Source organism: Schistocerca americana, chromosome 5, assembly GCF_021461395.2.
Source record: "Schistocerca americana isolate TAMUIC-IGC-003095 chromosome 5, iqSchAmer2.1, whole genome shotgun sequence".
In the NCBI taxonomy this organism is placed as follows: domain Eukaryota; kingdom Metazoa; phylum Arthropoda; class Insecta; order Orthoptera; family Acrididae; genus Schistocerca; species Schistocerca americana.
This window is the reverse complement of record NC_060123.1, coordinates 395656297-395677208: the sequence shown is the minus strand read 5'-3', so window position 1 is coordinate 395677208 and position 20912 is coordinate 395656297. Positions and strand designations below refer to the sequence as shown.

The window sequence follows — 20912 nt, the reverse complement described above, 5'->3', positions numbered from 1 at the left end:
CCATGTTATACCGTTTTTGTATTCGCTGCATTATTCAACTTCCTGTGTAACTGTGTAATGGCTGTTTTCAGTCTTTTAACTTTGCTTCTAAGCTCTTATGTAGACAAATTACTACCATGTCATCTGCTGTCAGATAAAATATTGCCTCTTCCTTCATGCATTACACATTTCATCTGTCTATATGTGGAACGTTAAGTAGCCAGTTTGTATTTACGGCTACTAGATGGCACTTTTTCTATAACGTTCACCTGCTAGCAATTGATAACGCGGGCGCGTCAGTCTGACGCTACCGCAACCTCGACATCTGGTGCTGCTCTTAGTGGCTGCCTCTATGTTTTCTATTTTAATATTTTGTGACTAAAGCGTTATCGCTTCATATTTATTTTATACGCGACATGCCAGTTTTAAATGTTTTATTTCTGTTGAAGGCACATTTAGAAGTAGCCAGAACCTAGGTGAAAAAGCCTTCAGTTCGCGACAGGAGGCTGCAATTACTTTAATTTTAACTTGTGGCACCAAACGTCACTTACGCCAACACCCAACTCTTTTTCCTTTTAAGCTGACTACAGAGTTGCTCAAATACAATTTGAAAATGATTTAAAAATATTTTTGCTCTCTGTTTGGTATCATGGACTATTTGGTCACTGTCCATCACTACTATAGCATCGTGTTACTTTATATACACTCCTGGAAATTGAAATAAGAACACCGTGAATTCATTGCCCCAGGAAGGGGAAACTTTATTGACACATTCCTGGGGTCAGATACATCACATGATCACACTGACAGAAATACAGGCACATAGACACAGGCAACAGAGCATGCACAATGTCGGCACTAGTACAGTGTATTTCCACTTTTCGCAGCAATGCAGGCTGCTATTCTCCCATGGAGACGATCGTAGAGATGCTGGATGTAGTCCTGTGGAACGGCTTGCCATGCCATTTCCACCTGGCGCCTCAGTTGGACCAGCGTTCGTGCTGGACGTGCAGACCGCGTAAGACGACGCTTCATCCAGTCCCAAACATGCTCAATGGGGGACAGATCCGGAGATCTTGCTGGCCAGGGTAGTTGACTTACACCTTCTAGAGCACGTTGGGTGGCACGGGATACATGCGGACGTGCATTGTCCTGTTGCAACAGCAAGTTCCCTTGCCGGTCTAGGAATGGTAGAACGATGGGTTCGATGACGGTTTGGATGTACCGTGCACTATTCAGTGTCCCCTCGACGATCACCAGTGGTGTACGGCCAGTGTAGGAGATCGCTCCCCACACCATGATGCCTGGTGTTGGCCCTGTGTGCCTCGGTCGTATGCAGTCCTGATTGTGGCGCTCACCTGCACGGCGCCAAACACGCGTACGACCATCATTGGCACCAAGGCAGAAGCGACTCTCATCGCTGAAGACGACACGTCTCCATTCGTCCCTCCATTCACGCCTGTCGCGACACCACTGGAGGCGGGTTGCACGATGTTGGGGCGTGAGCGGAAGACGGCCTAACGGTGTGCGGGACCGTAGCCCAGCTTCATGGAGACGGCTGCGAATGGTCCTCGCCGATACCCCAGGAGCAACAGTGTCCCTAATTTGCTGGGAAGTGGCGGTGCGGTCCCCTACGGCACTGCGTAGGATACTACGGTCTTGGCGTGCATCCGTGCGTCGCTGCGGTCCGGTCCCAGGTCGACGGGCACGTGCACCTCCGCCGACCACTGGCGACAACATCGATGTACTGTGGAGACCTCACGCCCCACGTGTTGAGCAATTCGGCGGTACGTCCACCCGGCCTCCCGCATGCCCACTATACGCCCTCGCTCAAAGTCCGTCAACTGCACATACGGTTCACGTCCACGCTGTCGCGGCATGCTACCAGTGTTAAAGACTGCGATGGAGCTCCGTATGCCACGGCAAACTGGCTGACACTGACGGCGGCGGTGCACAAATGCTGCGCAGCTAGCGCCATTCGACGGCCAACACCGCGGTTCCTGGTGTGTCCGCTGTGCCGTGCGTGTGATCATTGCTTGTACAGCCCTCTCGCAGTGTCCGGAGCAAGTATGGTGGGTCTGACACACCGGTGTCAATGTGTTCTTTTTTCCATTTCCAGGAGTGTACTTTCCTATTTCGCTTCTTAGCACTGTCCATATTGTTTTCATTTTATTTTCAGGTTTATTGACTCCTGACGTAAATCGAAGGCTTTTGGATTTTATTATGACACATCTCAGTGTAGAAAATACCTTACATAATATGAAAGCAGTCGCACACGAATATTTTTCATCACAATTTTTTATAATTTTCTCTGTTTGCTACAAGACTTTTAAAGCCTTTTGTTACCCACAGTTGTCTTGAAACATCACTGTGCCATATTTCCTATTTTTCGTTTACAAAGCGCTGTTAAAATTTGAAAGGTATTTACTTAGAAATGCGCCAGTTTTATAATTCGCATTGTTTTCGTGGTTATTTAACAAATGCATTACCAATTAACTTCTCATGGTCAGGGTTCATAGTCATGTAGAATTTTTTGGAGGACTTCATATCCGTCGTTGACTGTACAAATTATTTATTTAACTGTAGAAGTTTAGGTCTTTTGACCATTTTCAATGGTACTGCAAAAGCTTTTTCTTCAGCACACGTAAGACTTTAAAATACTCCGACATGTATACATGTCGAAAATGCATCTTGTCACTGTAGAAATGCGGTAACAACAGCCGAGTAACACCTCATTTGATTAAGTAAGCGACAAATTTATTATTTTCGGTGAGACTCAGAAATTAGTCAATAATTCATTGTATCTCAGTGTTTAGCCTGAGTGTAAGATATATTTGAAATTAATTATTTCATGTGGGTCCCTGAGTGTAGTTTTATGCATACAACACAAATATTCATGGAGTAGCTGGGTGAGCTTGAGACTGTCAGGCCCAAAAATTTAAAAGCCGGACTGAGAATTATATTTAACTGTCCTAAAAGCCAAATTTCCTACTTTATATACAAATAGTGTCAAATGACAGTATTCAATTGTTTATTAATAATCAATAACAGTCAGTATTTTTATAAGATCATCTTCAGTAGTTCTTAAACTGCAAATTAATCACTAAACAGCCTTTCTTATCGAAGTTGCAACGCAATTTAATGATCGTTCGCAATTGCGTGTCTCAACATGACTAGGAGAGACGTGCAAGCGTAGCGTGTTGGGCAGGTTGCCATTGGCAGATCTGCACTTCCAACATTGTCTCGCTCGCTCCTCTCGTAGCGTGGCTGTGATATTCCGTGTCAGGCTCGAAGAATACCGTAGGACGCAGAAATAATAATAGTATTGGTATACCTATATAACCTTATGCTGTATCTTTATAGTATCCCTCGCGCATACGTCATTAGCTCGCAATGGTGGTTAGTTGTGCGTTCTCTGCATCTTCAAGCCTAAAAAAGTCGGACACGACCGCAAAATGCTGGATACTTCCGGCTAAAGCCCGACACCTGCCAACACAAGCCGTGGCAGTATATACATCGTAGGTAGTGAATCTGGCAGAAGCTTTCTGGCCACGAGCATCGAGTTATTTCAGATGTGAATCAGCGGGATCTGTAAGCAGTTTACATATGGTGAACTGCGTTCAAATATTATATACATTGCTGTAGTCTACTATACACAGTTAAAAGACGGTTGCTGTGAAACTTTGTCTAACCTTTTGTAAACATGAAAGTTAACATCAGTATGAAACCCAGCTTTTCGTGTTAGCTAGCTCTCGGTACACAAAAAATTGTCCGAAACAGAAGTTGGAACTTTCCCTGAGAAATGCCTTTCTGGTGTGTTATTATGTCTTGTGTAGCAGTCAGTGAAGAATGTTAACCAAGTAGGTGATATTTAAGTAACTGAGTAAACAATATTTTGATGAAAAGGCTACAGATTTACGTACAAAATTTTCATTTCAGACTACTATTATTTTAAGATTTTTGCTGTCTGAGTGATTAACGGAATGAATGTGACTTGTATTTTATGTAAGAATGAATAACTACAATTTACTTAGCCTAAGAATCGGACTTCATTGGAGTCCCGTTCACGAGGCAAAGTGGTAATTTTAAGTGATCGGTATTTTAGAAATGTAAAACCTACTTCAGCCCAGCAGACCCTTAAAGTTGGGTTTGTTTGCTTTCATTTACTTTTTTCTCAATATATTGTTTATTAATTACACGCAAATTAATTTCAGAACGAGGATTGGTTCAACGTGGAAGAGTAACGGGTTAAGTGCATCAACATATGAAGATGATTGACTACTATGTTATTTGGCCAGTCAGAAAAGAGATCCTACGATAGGAGTTTCGTACGTGATTCGCAAAGAGTCGGTGGTCACCATTTTTGAGGATATGTCACGTAACACAGTTCTCTAGGAATTTCCATTTAAACTGAACAATAGTGGTTCTTTGTAGAACAAGATTTATGAGTAAAACTGCGATCATTGCACAATAACATCTACAAGACTTCGCAATTTTTAATGAGAACTAGGACTTTCTTTCGGAGGTACAAATGGTGAGAGCCATGTTGTGAAGTCATAACCACAAACTTTCAGAGTCTTTCTGGACAGCAAATGAGGGAGCATTCAGAATAATTAAAAACCTGTGTGCTTTTAAAAGTGTTTACTAAACAGTGGAGAATGCGGTTTTTTCATTAACAAGTCGGACTTAGAACCCTCAACAAAATACTAGAGACAGTGCGTGCGTTACAATTGTGAATAGTCTGTTTAGTTTCGTTGTTTCATTCTTGGAGCTGTATGTCAGGATGGACTTGATAGAAATTTGTGTACACGAAGTTACAGTAGAAAGAAGATGTTCCACTGCAAAGAGTTTTGTTATTTGGTAGTTAGAGACAGAACTGCTGAAATGTAGGAACTTTAACAGTAAATAACAGCTAAATACACCTATCCACAAGGTTTTTACATCTTTTCTTAGCTGAGGCCAGGGGTTCAGGGCAGGTCGTGTTTCTGAAGAAGTCACTAAGGTGAATACTTTCTGTGTTAGTAGTAAGGCAGAACGCAAATCCGGCACCGCAAGGATTCGGCAACGATAACAGGCGAAATTTTCTCCTTTGGGAAACCAGCACGTAACCTCGACTGTCCACATTGCCAAATGGGCTACCCACTTCAAGGCCTCAGACAACAGCATCAGAAACTTGCTACACTATCAAGAACCTGTTCCCTAGCCATTAAATTGTAGCAAATGCATTGAAACTACGCAAAATGACTCCCAGCGCACGCAGATGTCAACAGGTGGTAATGCAGCTTGGTCTGTTGCGCTGGCAGGTGTCGTGGCTGCACCGGCGGCACGACGCGCTGCAGCTGCTGACGGTGGGCCGGCAGGAGTACAGCGCCGACCAGCGCGTCACGCTCAGCTTCCGTTACCCCGGCAACTGGCGGCTGCGCATCGAGTACGTGCGCCTGCGCGACCAGGGACTCTACGAGTGTCAGGTGGCCACGCACCCGCCGAGGGTGCTGCGGATCTATCTCACCGTCACCGGTAAGCTGACAGGTCGCGCAACTGTCACTGTGTTGAGAGTCTAAGCATACGTACCGCGCTGAGTTTCCGGTAACATGGCAACTGGGGGCTGTGCATCGATACCTGCACTTGTGCCAAATAGGCTTTCACCAGTGGACCGGGCGGTCAGGCACCCGTCCTGGATGTGCGCGTTCACCTCACTATCACTAATGACAGCCAACAAGAGCAAATGATACAGATAAGGACTGGCCATTCGAAAAAGGTCATATCACAACTCTAAGAAATGGCTAATAACGGAAGGCGGGACTTACACAGATTACAGCTAATAGAGGGAAATGGTACATGTAACTGAGAAACTGCCTATTTGCTTCCGTCTCGGATTCTTCGGCCGACATTCTTCTGATTATTTTACTGACGTATCGGCAGCACGAGTGGCTGGTATTGTCAAAGCTTCACCCTCCATTGCCGGCAATGGAGCTGGCGACACGTCAGTAAAATCATCAGACTAACGTCGGCCGAAGAACCCGAGACGCAAGCAAATAGGCAGTTTGTCAATAACTGGCCACGAAAGCCTCAACAATTTTGTACATGTAACTATTGGCTATTCTGAAGAGGTCATATCACGACATTAAAAACACGGCCGGTAGTGGAAGGCAGACTTAAGATGGATCAGGAACCCTTCCTAGCACCTGTGGACTTGGAGAAATCATTCACCTTGGAACTGTATAACACCACAATTGTGAGCTGACTGTGGCTAAACTACAGAGATAGTTGAATATTTTACAATTAGTACACGTTTTCGTCTATAGTCTCAATATGCCGTGGAGAAGGTATGATGTAGCACCGCCGAGAACCCCAGCATACACATGGACACTGCTAGGATAAACATAACAATGGAGATGTGGCCAAAGATCATCAGCTGGAAGTTGCATAAAAATTCACCGACACATCGACTCACTACTCCCTCTTTAAGTTCGTTTCCTTTTCAGTAAAAATAATTTTGTGGTTTTAATATACAGGGCGTAACTAAATTCCCATTAGAGACTTTGAGTACAGAATCCTCACTCCACAACAAGAAGAGAACACCTAGTAAAAATAGGCTCTATACCCCACACCTTAAGAGCTATGAGCGCTTATACATCTACGTTACTATGAAACACATCTGAACAAGTGCTCTTAAGATATGCTTTTCAGGCCGCATGCTTACCGAACATTTTTTCTTGTTTCCGTCTATACTATCTCCTGCCAAGATATGGGAAGTAAAGAGCTGGCAGTATAAGAGTTGTGTTTAATAGTGTCGAAGATGGTCAAGCGCTCGTAGCTCTTAAGGTATCAATTTAGAGCCCACGTTTACTATGTTATATTTTTGTTCTGGTGTAAGGAACCTGTCCTCAGAGTCTGTAAAGGGAGCTTAGTTATTCTCAGTTAATGTTATTGTTAAGACGACATTTTCGTAATTATAAATATTCATGGTCAGATCGATGTTTTATAGTGATATAAACCAAGTGCAAACACTAAATGCAAAATTGATCATATAGATGCAATACTATGTTTGTATTTTTTAATTATATTACTGACTATTAGATTACGTAATTTAGTAATTTAATATTTTATGTCTGCGTAGACGACATTCTTATCACTGTTGGCAGTAATTTTCACCCATTACAACCTAAAAATGTAGCTTTACTTCTAGTATATGACACACCAATTTGGGAAGCAAACGTGTCGACAGCGTGTTAGTGTTATGGGATATCTGTACATCTAAGGTCACACAATAAACCACACGTCTGCTGTCACAGACTAGAGTATTACGTAAATTTCTCTTGCTCTGTTGTTCTAACAATATCCTGGAGTATTTCCAGAGTGAAATTTTCACTCTGCAGCGGAGTGTGCGCTGATATGAAACTTCCTGGCAGATTAAAACTGCGTGCCGGACCGAGACCCTGACTCGGGACCGTTGCCGTTCGCGGGTTAGTGCTCTATCCTGGAATATATTGACCATAGAATGGCCTGAGGGTGGTACTGTCTAACGAAACCTACAACCAGTAGGCAAAATAAAAATTTTGTTACTATATACTATAACACATATTATTTATAAAGCTTACTGGTCGCAGTTCCTCCGAGAATATGGAATATTTTACAGTTTCAAAAGACGCCATAGGGACTAACGTATGTGGAATATTGTCACAAAGACAAGTTCATGTTGACGAGAATATAAAAATAAGTTATGGTATCATTGAGCCATCGACCTTCCACAAAGAAGGAAGAATGAAGCAATCAAGTGAAATATCGGAAAACGGGTATAAACGCAAGGGCCACAGATACCAAGCCTAAGTTTCGCGTTTTGGCCTTACGTAAGGGAGATTCCTAAGTTCTTTTGAAAGAACCGGGTATCATAACTAGTGCTTAATATTTACTGATATCGGAAATGAAGAAGAACTTCCTCAAATTAGCACTGATTTACATGAAAGTGAATTGTAGTCCATGCTTAATCTGGAAAAGGAGAAACAGAAGCGTCAGAAATGTTACGCTGTCGAATAATGATAAAATTACATGGAAAGGTAAATTTCTGAATCAAAAAGTAGTCAGTTGAATTAGTGAAGAAAGATGACCGTAGAGGAGTCTTACCAGAGGGAGCGTTCACTTACAGAGACGTCTATTACCTCATCCAGATCATCATAATAAAATGAGACCAGCACAGTATAGTAAAAAACAGAGGACAGCATCATGCCAAATGAAAGATTCCTGTCTTAAAGGAAAGAAAATACTACCTACTAATCTAAAGCGTCCCATTGTTAAGATGGTAGTTTAGGACTAACGAAACAAGACATCTAGTATTACTGGTATAAAAGTAAACAATATTGTCACATCACTTACATGTGAAAGAGATCATAAATAATGCTGAAAGTAATCGTGAATAAAGTGTGTGTTAGACAAATCAGAAGTATAAATTAAGAGTTATGCATCAAATACGGAAAAGCAGAGCAAAAAGAAAACAGAAAGATGCACAGTCCATTTTTGTGACGATTCTTTGCTGTATCCTGGACTTAACGAGTTTTTCACATAAGGAGACTCTAACGTAATTGTCTTTTCGATCAGATAATGGCCTGTACAGATCGAAAGCAATAGTCGTAACGAGATGTATTAGAACAGCTTAGGTTGTTCCTGAAACAGCGGTCTTTAAATGTGTGGCATCTATCAATCCCTATTATAGAGCATATTATTATTATAGGGGCACTGTTTCTTTCACGGAAACCTGTTGAGCAATTTAAGAGCCACTTCTTCCTTTGGTGCATATGGAAATGAAAGCGGACAGAATGCAACTAATATTATTATAAAGTGCACTTCCTCATACAGTGTTCAGTGGTCTACGGAGCGTATATGAAGCTGTACAAGTGTAACATTACTAACTTTGGCCATATCGTGTAAAGTATCTAAAATTTCCTTGTAGCGAGCAGCCGAGGTAGTGCAGTCGTTATGTAACTGGACTCGCATTCTGGAGATCAACGGTTCAAATCCGAGTCAGAAAATTCGGATTTATGTTTTCCGTGATAGTCCTAAAGCAATCCAGATCATTTCCGGGATGGTAGCTTTTAAAGAGCAAGGCGGATTTTCTTCATCATCCTTGAATCATTCGGAGCTTGTACTCTGTCTACAATGATCTCGATGTCAACGGAATGTTAAACCCCAGTTTTCCTTCCACCCTGTAGCGTCTTGTACCGCAGTTGTTACAGGATAATCGTTAAGGAGAGATTATGGAAATGGCATAGACAATATATTGTGCTACCATCACGTGGAAACCTGAGAAACTGGAAACTACGATGAAATATAAAATAAATATAGAATATGTCGTCAGGCCTCCAGATGTGTGTGATGTCTTGGGCCATAGGATACGAAGCAGGATGATTTTGTCCTTTTCAAATCACATATTTACTACATTGTTTTTATACGGGTTATGACAGACATCCTACAAACAATCAGCACAATCGAGGAATGTGGCTGAGAATAGCTGTGCCAAATCTGCCACTTTCAGCTTGGAGAAAATTCATGCACCCTTTTTGCCGCATTTACCAAAGTTATCTACCCTTCTCCACATGTACTTCTTAGCAGCTGATAATTTCCATACATCTCCTCAAATACCTAATTTCGCCAGCCCAACGTCACTCACGAAATCATTCTTCAACACTGTGCGCCTCTGCCACAACGACCCCCCTTCCCTCCCCAGGTTCTTCATATCTTTTCCCAGGATAATTTTAGCAGCCTTCCCCTCCTAGAAAAGGAATCCATTCCTACAATCCGATCTTTACCTAATGTGATGAGGCAAACAAGTGTGACCACTTCCCACCACGAGTCTGAATAACACCTATTGGCGCAGGGGGCTAAAGCAATAGTGAGGGCCGCCCGGAGTGGCCGAGCGGTTCTAGGCGCTACAGTCTGGAACCGCGCGGCCGCTGCGGTCGCAGGTTCGAATCCTGCCTCGGGCATGGATGTGTGTGATATCCTTAGGTTAGTTAGGTTTAAGTAGTTCTAAGTTCTAGGGGACTGATGACCTCAGATGTTAAGTGCCATAGTGCTCAGAGCCATTTGAACCAATAGTGAGGAAAGTAAGTAAGCGGGGGAGCGATGAATAGGGAGCCAATCTCGCGACGAAATTCGTCAGAGCTGAAGGAATACACAGGAAAAAAAGATTTTGATAAAGAGCACATTGTTATCGCCCGTAACCTATGAACGACTATCTCGGAAACGACCAATACGGTGCGCTTTACTGCCGTGACCATCTGGGAAAGTGGTTGAATGACGGTGAAAGTGCGAGTGGGAGATAAGGTGATGGACATGCACGCCTATTTACAGAACGTGATGCTCAGAGCATCGTCCGCTGTGTAAAGTACTTGTGTTCTGGAACACATTGTTCATAGCAAGTTGCAGAACACGGAGCTCCGTAGCAGAAGACCGCTAAGTGCTCCCATATTGACCCAACGACATCGCCAGTTGCGATTGCAGTAGCATCGAGATCTACAACGTGTCTCCTGGGCAGATGAATCACGTTTGTTGTTACACCAGATCGATGACTGCGTCCGGATACACGGACATCCAAGTCAGTGTCTATTCGACACATACACAGCGCCACAGACTGTTGGGAGTAGCATTAGTCCACGAGAGGTATTCTCCTGGGCGTCCGTGGGAGCAGAGGTAGTAATCGACAGCCATGGACAACGAGAATATTATTGCGGACCATCTCCTTCCGTAATGCTTCATTTCTTTCCAAAAGGTGATATTTTCTTCGAACAGGAGAAATGTTCACATCACAAGGCGAGAAGCGTGCCACAATGGTTTGAGAAGCACGATACTGAACTCGAGTTCGTGTCTTGGTCATCAGATCCGCCTGATCTGAATCCGATGGATTACATCTGGTGATGCTATCGGGCGCCAAATCCAGCGTCACAGCTTACGACAACTGCGTGACCTGTAAGCTGACATCTCGTGCCGCATTCCTCCGGGCACCTATCAAGAACTTAACGAATGCATGCCACGCGGAACCGATACTGGACTGTGTTCCAAAGGTTCACAATCGCGCTATTAAGCAGATGGTCGTAATGGTGTCGAATCTGTTATATAGAATGATTCCAGTCCCCTTTACAGGGTAAATCAATTCCCATATCGCTGGGTTTTGCGCAGCCTGCAGCGCCTTCAAATAGCATACCCAAGATTTTTATACTCTGTCGCTCCAAATGTGCTAACTATTAATCATACAGAAAAAGTGAAGACGACCTTCTTGTAAGAAGTTCGATGTAATTAAGTTTTGTACTAGGATACGTTTCCGCGGAAGGCCACAGTTTTAGAGTTATGAATAAAACGCGTTTGGAGGTCACTTTTGTAGGTTTTTCTTGAATAACACGAAAACCACAGCTTCTAGCGAAACCTCATCACTGTACAAAATTTAACTACATTAAATTTCGCACAAAAATGTCTCGGACATTTTTTCTGTACGATTAATAGTTTGCGCATAGTGTGTGAGAGAATATGAAAATCTTGGATGTGATAACTGAAGTCATTTCTGGTAGCAGGGGCAATTGAGTACGCTGTGTACCTTCCAGTCGATATGAAACTACGAAAGCCCTCCATTGCTACATAACTGGAGTCCTATCCATCTCCAGTCACCTGCATCACATCTCCTGACCATTTTTCCTGTGCCACAGCATTTCTAATATTAATTTCGCTTCAACCAGATCGGAATCCAAATCCTTCAACTACTAAGTACTGAGAGCCGATATAATCTTCGTCTTTGCATTTATAATAATGAACATATTTGCACCACATTAAACATAATACACCATATTTAAACCTACCAATATATTTAATGGTTTCTATAATTATAACCGGATGGCTATAATTAAAGTGCAGCTCCTCACAGAATTTCAGTATTAGCTGTAACGATCGTATAGCAGCGACATTTGCAGATATGCTAATGATTTGATGCGGAACCGATCTACACTGGAGAGAAATTAGATCCCGTTTTGGCCATTAGGTGCAAATCTGGCGTGTGTACAGTTTTTATGACGTATGACATCCATGTTGTCGTTTGACAAGCCATAACATCGGAAACAGTGTGGCTATCGAGAAGAGGGACTTCACACTCTTAGTGAAATAGTTTTGCGTAAACGGCAGCAGTTACAATACTGGATTGAAGGTATCACCGAATGAATGGTCTGAGGAGAGGCCAGATGTCATTAAATGATTTAAAGAAAAAGACAGTCAGATTCTAAAACATTTGAGAGTGTGGTATGGCACCTGGATGAGGAATGCGGTCTCTCCCTGTGGAAGTTATTGACGTGGTTGTTGTTGCTGTAAGTGACAATGCAGCACGTGTCACGGCTGGTGCTAGTGCTCATGCAGTGTCACGAGAATTGCCCATCCCAGTTGTCCGGTCTAATTTTCACCTGTACCTGTACAAGATACACACAATGCAGGGAAGGAAACCTCATGATCCACAGCAACGTTCTGAATTTGCTTTACGGTTCCTGGCACGGATGGAAGTTGGTAGTATGTGGCCGGGCAATGTTCTGTGGAGTGACGCGGCATATTTTATACCACAGGGTGCAGTGAAGACACAGAACTGCCATGTGTTATGCACGAAGAACCATCGCACTCGTAGTATGTGACTGTGTGGTGTGGATTTACGAGCACTTTTATTCTCGGCCCGTTCTTCTCTGAAGGGCCTGTCAGGTGAACCGTAGAGTCTGCACGTTGTCGTGACCTCCTAGTACAGAACCTGATTTCTGCTTTGGCGAGCACAACTGGGTGGGAACCTCCGTCGACACCGAAGACGAGGAACATCTCATATCGCTCTAATAATGAGACATCTGCTTAACGAAACTTTCGACGATCATTTATCTCCAGAGCTTTTCGAGACGCATGGTCTGCAAGATCACCTCACCGGATCTATGTTTAGCGCTCTGGGGATTTCTAAATGAACACTTTTACCGGGCCAGTAGACAAGGACACGTAGCTCAGGTTCTACTGAATTGCTGCGAACAACTGTTGATCTCGTCATTTTACTGATGGAGCATCTGGTCGTCTCCGATGCTCATACTGAACAAACAGTGTAAGCAGTGGTTAATAATAAAATCAACATTATGCCTTTCTCACTTGTTTGACCTTTCCTGCCCGCCTCCCATTCGTAGTTACACATGGAAACATTTCTATACATTCAGAGCGCCAGATTTGCACCTGGTGACCAAAATAGGAACTAATTTTTCTCAGGGTGTATAGTCTCATTATCGCATTAGAATTTCTACCAAGTTTCGATACCGTTACAGCCCACACAGGAACTCTAAAGAGCAGCTGCGTTTTCGTTATAATTACCCGGTAGATGAGGCGAGATTGCCGCTGCCAGTCCATACTTTTTGTGGGATAGATTAATAAATCAGCTGTTGCACAAGATATCTGATCTCTTGATGGTTAGCACAGTGCATTGCTGAACCACTATGTTTGTGTGTGAGAGAATGTTTGTGCGTGAGTGTGCTCTCGGGCGCACGCGCGTGGTTGTGTGTATGTGTGTGTGTGTGTGTGTGTGTGTGTGTGTTACACTCGGAAACGGCTAAGGTAACTCTTGTGAATGTATTTCGTAATGACGTTATCACTCCTGGGAAATATTTATGAAGCATATTCCACACTTAGCGCCCGAGGTGAACGTAACGGACGACAAGGGCCACCTGGTGAGCGAGCGCTACTACAAGGCGGGCAGCGCCGTCGAGCTGACGTGCGTCGCGACGCACCTGCAGGGTCCGCAAGAGGCCGTCGTCTGGCGACACGGCGACGCCACACTCACCACCGGCGTCAGGTTGGTACGACTGTGCGAGCGGCTGCCGGCTCGCACTTGCATGTTGCGACTATGCCAGTTATCCTAAATTAGGTAAAATCAACAAAAGCAAGAACTCTCAACTAAGCAGAAACCAGTTGAATACCGTATAGGCTCTAAGTGCCATAGTCAAATTAGTGTGGCAACCGTCCATTTGTGTCACCTCTTCATAGTGAAACACTGCATTTTCCAGAACAGCTGGCGTTGCATGAAACCAAATGTGGGGATCAGTCGAGGAAATAAGATATACTGAACGACAGGTGGTAGAGCATTGATGGCTGACTAGCAACGATACTCAGACGACTTTGCCGTGCTTCCTTCACACAATGTGTCAACAATTTATGACCCTAGCCTTTAATCCAAATTGCTTTTTCAAATACTTAACAAATATTCAGATGTGTGTGAATTCCTAAGAGACCAAACTGCTGAGGTCATCGTTCCACAGGCTTACATACTACTTAAACTGACTTACGCTAAGAACAAAACACACACCCATGCCTGAGGGAGGACTCGAAACTCTAGCAGAAAGAGTCAAAGTCTTAGATGAGTGTTGATGCGCCACTCACACTGCAGATAATTTCACAAACAGCTTATAGCGTTGTGTTTTAAAAACAATAAGCCCTTTAAAATTGGCTTCCTCTTAGAGGCTTTGACGCTGACCACTTTTATGATCTGTACAAGCCTCTTACGATCGCAGATGGAATAGAAGGGAACCTTCCGTAGTAAAACCCCTCTAGTCAGATAATTTTTTTAATGTTTTTGTTGTAGTTCACATAATTTCTGATGGTAGTGCAAGCGACATCCCTACCAGACATGGCCACAACAACTCACTTCCGCAGCTGTTGTACCTCAACGGTCTCAAGAAAAATTGGGGCTTTAGCTCTGACAAGTCAGAGCTACGATTGATTGGTGTTATCGACACTGGGATCGGATTTTAGTACTTCTCTTGGAGTTGGCTGAGGAGTAACAGTGCACTCGAAAGCTTGCCTCGACGGGAAGCTTAGCGCCGTTGTTTGCATGTTATCGAAGTACGGTAGAGGTAAAGGTAGTTTGTATACAAATTTTGATCTGTCTTGGCAACTATGTTATCAGGAAATAGAATCATCTCATTAAGGTTTACGAGAAAACAGTCGTTGAATGCAGAAAAGTGAAACGGTACCATTGCGCAAGCACCTAAACAAACGTGCTAAAGCTGTGAAAGTTTTCTTTATCATGCGACGGTAGAGGTGCGAGCATTTCAGTGACCGGGATGTTCTTATCAGAAAAGACAGCAAATCAACGCAAACAAAATTATTTCAGTTTAAGTCGACGTCACAAGCAGCAGATAAAGAGGTAAAGAGAGGATCTGAGAGGATACTAATCGGATAATTAAATTCTGAGTATCATGGTTCCAGCGCCAACGTTGTGAGTGAGGCCTCTTCGACGATGGGATTGTAGTATTTCTCATGAAGTCGGCTTAAGAATATTATTACATTCGAAAGGGCTCGGTAGTTGTGCTGCTACGGTGCGTGTACCAAATAAGGCCCACCTAAAGTTTAAGAATTTCGTATTCAGTATGTGTAAGCGTTAAGACTTCGAGATCGTACGTGCAACATCCTTTAACTATATTCATTTCAAAAATAAATGAACATCTAAAGTTTATTTAATTAATATCATCACTTTAAAGAAAATCTTTGACTCTTGTAAGTGGGCCTTGTTAGGAGACCTTGTTCCTAATATGGCCCGTAGCCACATCTTGTTCATATTAACATTCTGGACCCTGTAAATGGCAGGAAAACTGCTTCAATAAACTGCAAGAGTTATAATGAAGTTTTATTTTAGAAATAAGTGAAATGAGACTTTTATTATTACTTATTTTGACAAACGCTTCATACAAAACTGTTGGTACTTACTGATTATTTATTAACTCTTCAGCTTATTAAATTTAATCAGCAATCAAAATTGTTCTGACAACAGTAACTTTCGTTATCCTAATAGGAACAATATTTCTAATCTTTACATTTTCAGTGCACACATGAATAAAGATTCATGAAACTATGTAGTTTGCTTAATTTAAATCATTTTGTACAGGTATGCACAGGAAATTTCGCACTTTGACTTTGGGTGTCAACCCTACACAATCTTCATGCACATATTTCATACATTTTTGCAAAGTCTCATGTCGAATATTCTGCCTCCACAGCACATATGACAAAACCAGCCAACACTTTCTTAGAGGTAGACCTGCTGCTTGCTTCAGCGGAGTTTTTATTTTTGCATTTTTTCTTCCGAATATTCTTTACAGGCAGTGATTTTTTTTGCGACGTGAATCTTCCTTAGATCCATTGCTTTCGTTGGTACCATTTTTCTTTTGATTCTGCGTGAACAATGCCTTACATACTATTTGCGCCTTTTAATTTAATGCCTTCTTTCGCTGTGTTTTGTTTTTTATCCTTCAGCTTTGGGGTTTGCGAAATTTCCTTGAAGGAACAATCGAGATCTTCAGTTGCGTCACTATCTTCAAGACTGAAGTCACTTGAACTATCCTTTACTGGATATACTTCGCTTTCTGATGAACTTGAGTCAATGTACTGGCATCTCTTTTTCCGGGAAACCTTTGGAACTGATTGAGCCTCTGGCAGTTTCCCTGTTTCAGGGGCAATTGTCATGTTCTCTTCTGGGTCACGACGCTTTGATAGACGAAAGGGAGCAAATGCAGTGTCTGGAATAGCTTCTGTGTCAAAAGGATAAATCCTTTTTGCACGGAACCCAGACATGACAATTATTGGGAATGTTGCTTTTGGTCACACCTTGGCCACATATCTATTAATTACTCTGTTTTCTTCCGTTTCATGTGTAGACTAGTACAGCTGAATTTCGTCATCCCAGTAAGACTCAAAACGGCTTGAATACTAATTTATCCATGGGTTACAACTCGTGTGTTGTGTTGTTAGGCAAGGTGTACAGTCTACTATTGTGCTCTTCAACAACGTCGCAAATTTCAGGGTCCAAATGCTACGATGCTCCATCAAATATCAAAATAACAGCTTCTGTAGGCTTCTATTTGGCAAAATGCTGTATCCATTTGATGAATGTAATTTCTACTGCTGTCCCAGGAAGCAAATAGTCTTCCCATTCTGGGTTGCGTCACTTTCCTTTCAAAAGTATCATAGAAGGAGTAACCTATCCAATTGCATTCCCACATGAGACAATGGTAACATTTTCCCCGTGGTCTGGGGTAACAAAGTTGCAGGCGACTCTCACCTTTCTTCGCTAAAACTTCAGGAGACTTGTGGAGTGAGAGGCGACATCACTTTTCTTCTATATTGTTCATAAGGTAGGATTTTTTAGGTAACTACAATTCGGACAAGACCATTTTCAGTTTCTGAAAATGATCACTTACAATAATCTTGTTTAGCTTTTCAGCTCTTCCTGAATTCAAGTATTTTGCCTCCATTTTTGCAATGTCTTGGTGCCTTTGTAGGAAGAGCTTGAGCTATTTGCGTCCAGCCAATCTCTTCGTCTCATTAAAACGACTCTGCACACTATTCTTTTCACAATATACATATACACATTTTCGGAGCACTTTTGCTGTAACTGGATACCCAACGTCAGATAGTCGAAAACTTCTTTGGCAAATTTCTCTTTCCTGAGTTTCGTCCAATAAGCTTTTCGTCCCAAATATTTGGTTGTTAGTCCGGAACTTATGTGGTTGCGTAACATACATCGAGGAATCCTGTGTGTCTTCGAAGTGGTTCTGACAGGCATCCCTTCAGCACAAGCTTCTACAGCTCGTTTTAAATTATCTGCATTCCACGTTGCTCCTTTCTCTGTGGCTCCATCTAAAAACAAACATTTCCAGTAAGTCTAACGTCCCCGATTTTTTTAAAGCTACAATTATAGCTACTAAAAATTATTGCTCTAATTGCAGAACGCCGTGTCACGAAGGTTACCAAGAAGGAATTTAAAATGTTTTCTTTTGACATTTCTTGCAACGACCGAGTAATTGCGCAGTAAAAATGTATAAGATAATTTAGATTCAATTTAGAGATAAGAAATACATGTTAATACGGTTCCCCATGATTCGCTAAAAGGCTGGCCGGTGTGGCCGAGCGGTTCTAGGCGCTTCAGTTTGGAACCGCGCGACCTCTACTGTTGCAGGTTCGAATCCTGCCTCGGGCATGGATCTGTGTGATGTCCTAAGGTTAGTTAGGTTTAACTAGTTCTAAATTTAGGGGACTGATGACCTCAGTTGTTAAGTCCCATAGTCCTCAGAGCCATTTGACCCATTCGCTAAAATTAAATACGAATCTTGGAACCTGCTCCTATATACCCGCACGGTAAAATTCTGGGCCAACCTGTTGGAGCCACTGTTTGGCAGCGTGTACAAGGGAGTCATCATCTTCAAACCTTGTTCCACGAAGAGAGTCTTTCAGTTTCCCAAAGAGACGATAGTCACATGGAGCCAGGTCAGAACTGTAAGGCGTGTGTTTCAGTGTTGTCCATCCGAGTTTTGTGAACGCTTCCATGGTTTTTGACTGACATGTGGCCGTGAATTGTCGTGCAACAGCGAAACAACCTGCTTTTGCCGATGTGGTCGAACACGACTCAGTCGAGCTTGAAGTTTCTTCAGTGTCGTCACATATGCATAAGAATTTATGGTGGTTCCACTTGGCATGATGTCCTCAAGCAAGAGACCTTCGGAATAGAAAAACACCGTAGCCATAACTTTTCCAGCAGAAGGTGTGCTTTTGAATTTCTTTTTCTTGAGTGAATTTTCATGATGCCACTCTATCGATTGCCTCTTCGTCTCTGGTGAAAAATGATGGAGCCATGTTTCATCACCTGTCATAATTCTTCCAATAAATTCACCTCCACGATTGTCGTAATGTTCCAAAAGTTCGCTGCATATCGTTTTTCTTGTTTCTTTGTGAGCCACTGTCAACACCCTGGTAAACAGCCTGGCACAAACCTTTTTTAACGCCAACACTTTCAGTATTCTGCAAACACTTCCTTCCCCTGTCCCAACGTAGTGTGTCAATCCGTTCACTGTAATGCGTCTGTCAGCAGTCACCAATTCGTTAACTCTCTGCACATTGCCTGGAGAGTGTGCAGTTGGAAGCCTTCCACTGCGAGGACAATCCTCAATATTACCGTTCCCACTTTCATTACGTAACCTGCTTGCCCACCAACTAACTGTACTGCGATCGGCAGCAGCATCTCCATTCACAGTTTTCAACCTCTTGTGGATGTTTCCCACTGTCTCGTTCTTAGAGCACAGGAATTCTATGACAGCACGTTCCTTCTGACGAACTTCAAGTGTAGCAGCCATCTTAAAGACATGTTGTGATGGCGCCACTCACGGTAACAGGTTGAACTCAGCTTTAAAACAGGCGAGAAGGATGTATCTACACACTGTAAAAATTTCGCATATGCAGAATGAAAACCGTATTTTTACAAAAATAGTGTGCATTTCTTTTGGGGTGACCCTCGTAAATACATATTTACTAGTAAAAATACTTCATAACCGGAGCGATTGCATTAGATGAAACGTACTGTGAAAATAAGAAGCAGCCCTCCTGCGTTGAACACAGTAGCACAACTGAAAGTAAAATGGCTGCCACGAGAGACAGTGCGAAGATAGTTATTGCCTTGGCCACTAGATGTCCCAAGCTGTCACTACGGAAGACATTTTCTATGCTAGAAAATGAGTTTGTGCCTTATTAGGAACTGGTTCTTATTTGGTACATGTTCCTTAGTTTCAGCAAATAATAGCAAATACACTACTCAGAACTGACAAGAGGAGTGATTGTACACAGAGAAGACCTGGAGATACTGAAAGATTTCACACGAAATATGACATGTTCCGACAGTGGAAACGATGGCCTCTCTCCCTCCATTTATCCCTCCTATCAACTATGATCCTCACCTCCCCCTCCCTCCGACTGTCCCTTTTCCTTTGCTCCATCCCCCCCCCCCCCGCTTCATCCTGTTTCCTTTACCCCACCTACCCTCTCTTTGACTCCTTTCTCTCTCCTGAGTCCTTTTGCTTTCCCCTCCACTGCCTTCCGCAATCCTTCTCGCGTCCGCCATATCCCTCTTTTTTCTGTGTCCTTTCCCTCAGTCGGCTTCCCTTTTTTGCTTTTCCTCTAATTTCCTCCCATTTTCGCTTCATCTGTCTGGGTCCTACCTACCCCCCGCCACCCCCCGTAAGCATTTGTACCTTATAGTGCAGATTTCTGTGAGTGTTCAGTGTTGTGCTTCCCCCTTTTTAAGTGCTGCAAGTGGAAACCAGACTGTCGCCGTGTTTTTTGATTGTGCCTGTCTAATTACTATGAGGGTAATCCTAAAAGTAAGGTCTCCTGTTTTTTTATAAGTACATAGACCTGTTTATTTCTACAATGGTTTACATAAGTTTATAGCTTGAAAATTTAGCTATTTTTTGACATATTCCCCATTTCTGCCAATGCATTTTTGTAGACAGTGTGGCAGTTTTTGTATGCCCATGTCATACCAGCTCGCCTCCATGCTGTTCAGAAAGTTATGAACCTTTTCTTTCGCCTCGTCGTCGGAACTGAATCGCTTTCCAGACAAATGTTCCCTAACCTTAGGTGATAGTCACTGGGCGCCAAGTCAGGACTATAGGGCGGGTTCCACTGAATCTGTTGCAGGAGAGCAACGATTTGCCGAGCGATGTGTGGGCGAGCGTTGTCATGGAGAATGTGTATGGCCTTGGTCAACATTCCTCTTCTCTGGTTCTGAATTGCCCGTTTGAGATTTTCAGAGTCTCACAGTACCTGCCAGCGATAATTGTGGTCCCAGCGATTCAGCTCCGACGACTAGGTGAAAGAAGAGATTCATAACATTCTGAACAGCATGGCGGCGAGTTGGCATGAAATGGCCGTACAAAAACTGCCACAGCGTGTACAAAAATACATCGACAGAAATGCGGACTATGTCGAAAAATAGATAATGTTCAAGCTGTAAACTGATGTAAACCATTGTAGAATTAAACAGGTCTATGTACTTATAAAGAAATGGGAGACCTTACTTTTGGGATTACCCTCATATGTGTTTTCATCAGCTCGCCCACCCTGTG

The 20912-nt window shown here is 42.9% G+C and overlaps 1 protein-coding gene across 1 annotated transcript in view; it reads left to right on the top strand.

The window, feature by feature from the left end:
- Positions 1-20912, top strand: part of LOC124616400 (V-set and transmembrane domain-containing protein 2B-like) — a gene marked incomplete at its 3' end in the record, with an annotated part of 119569 nt that overhangs the window by 43260 nt on the left and 55397 nt on the right. The window contains exons 3-4 of the mRNA XM_047144704.1: positions 5283-5496; positions 13654-13816. Of these exons, the coding sequence (XP_047000660.1) occupies positions 5283-5496; positions 13654-13816 (377 nt within the window). The remainder of the gene's footprint in view (positions 1-5282; positions 5497-13653; positions 13817-20912) is intronic.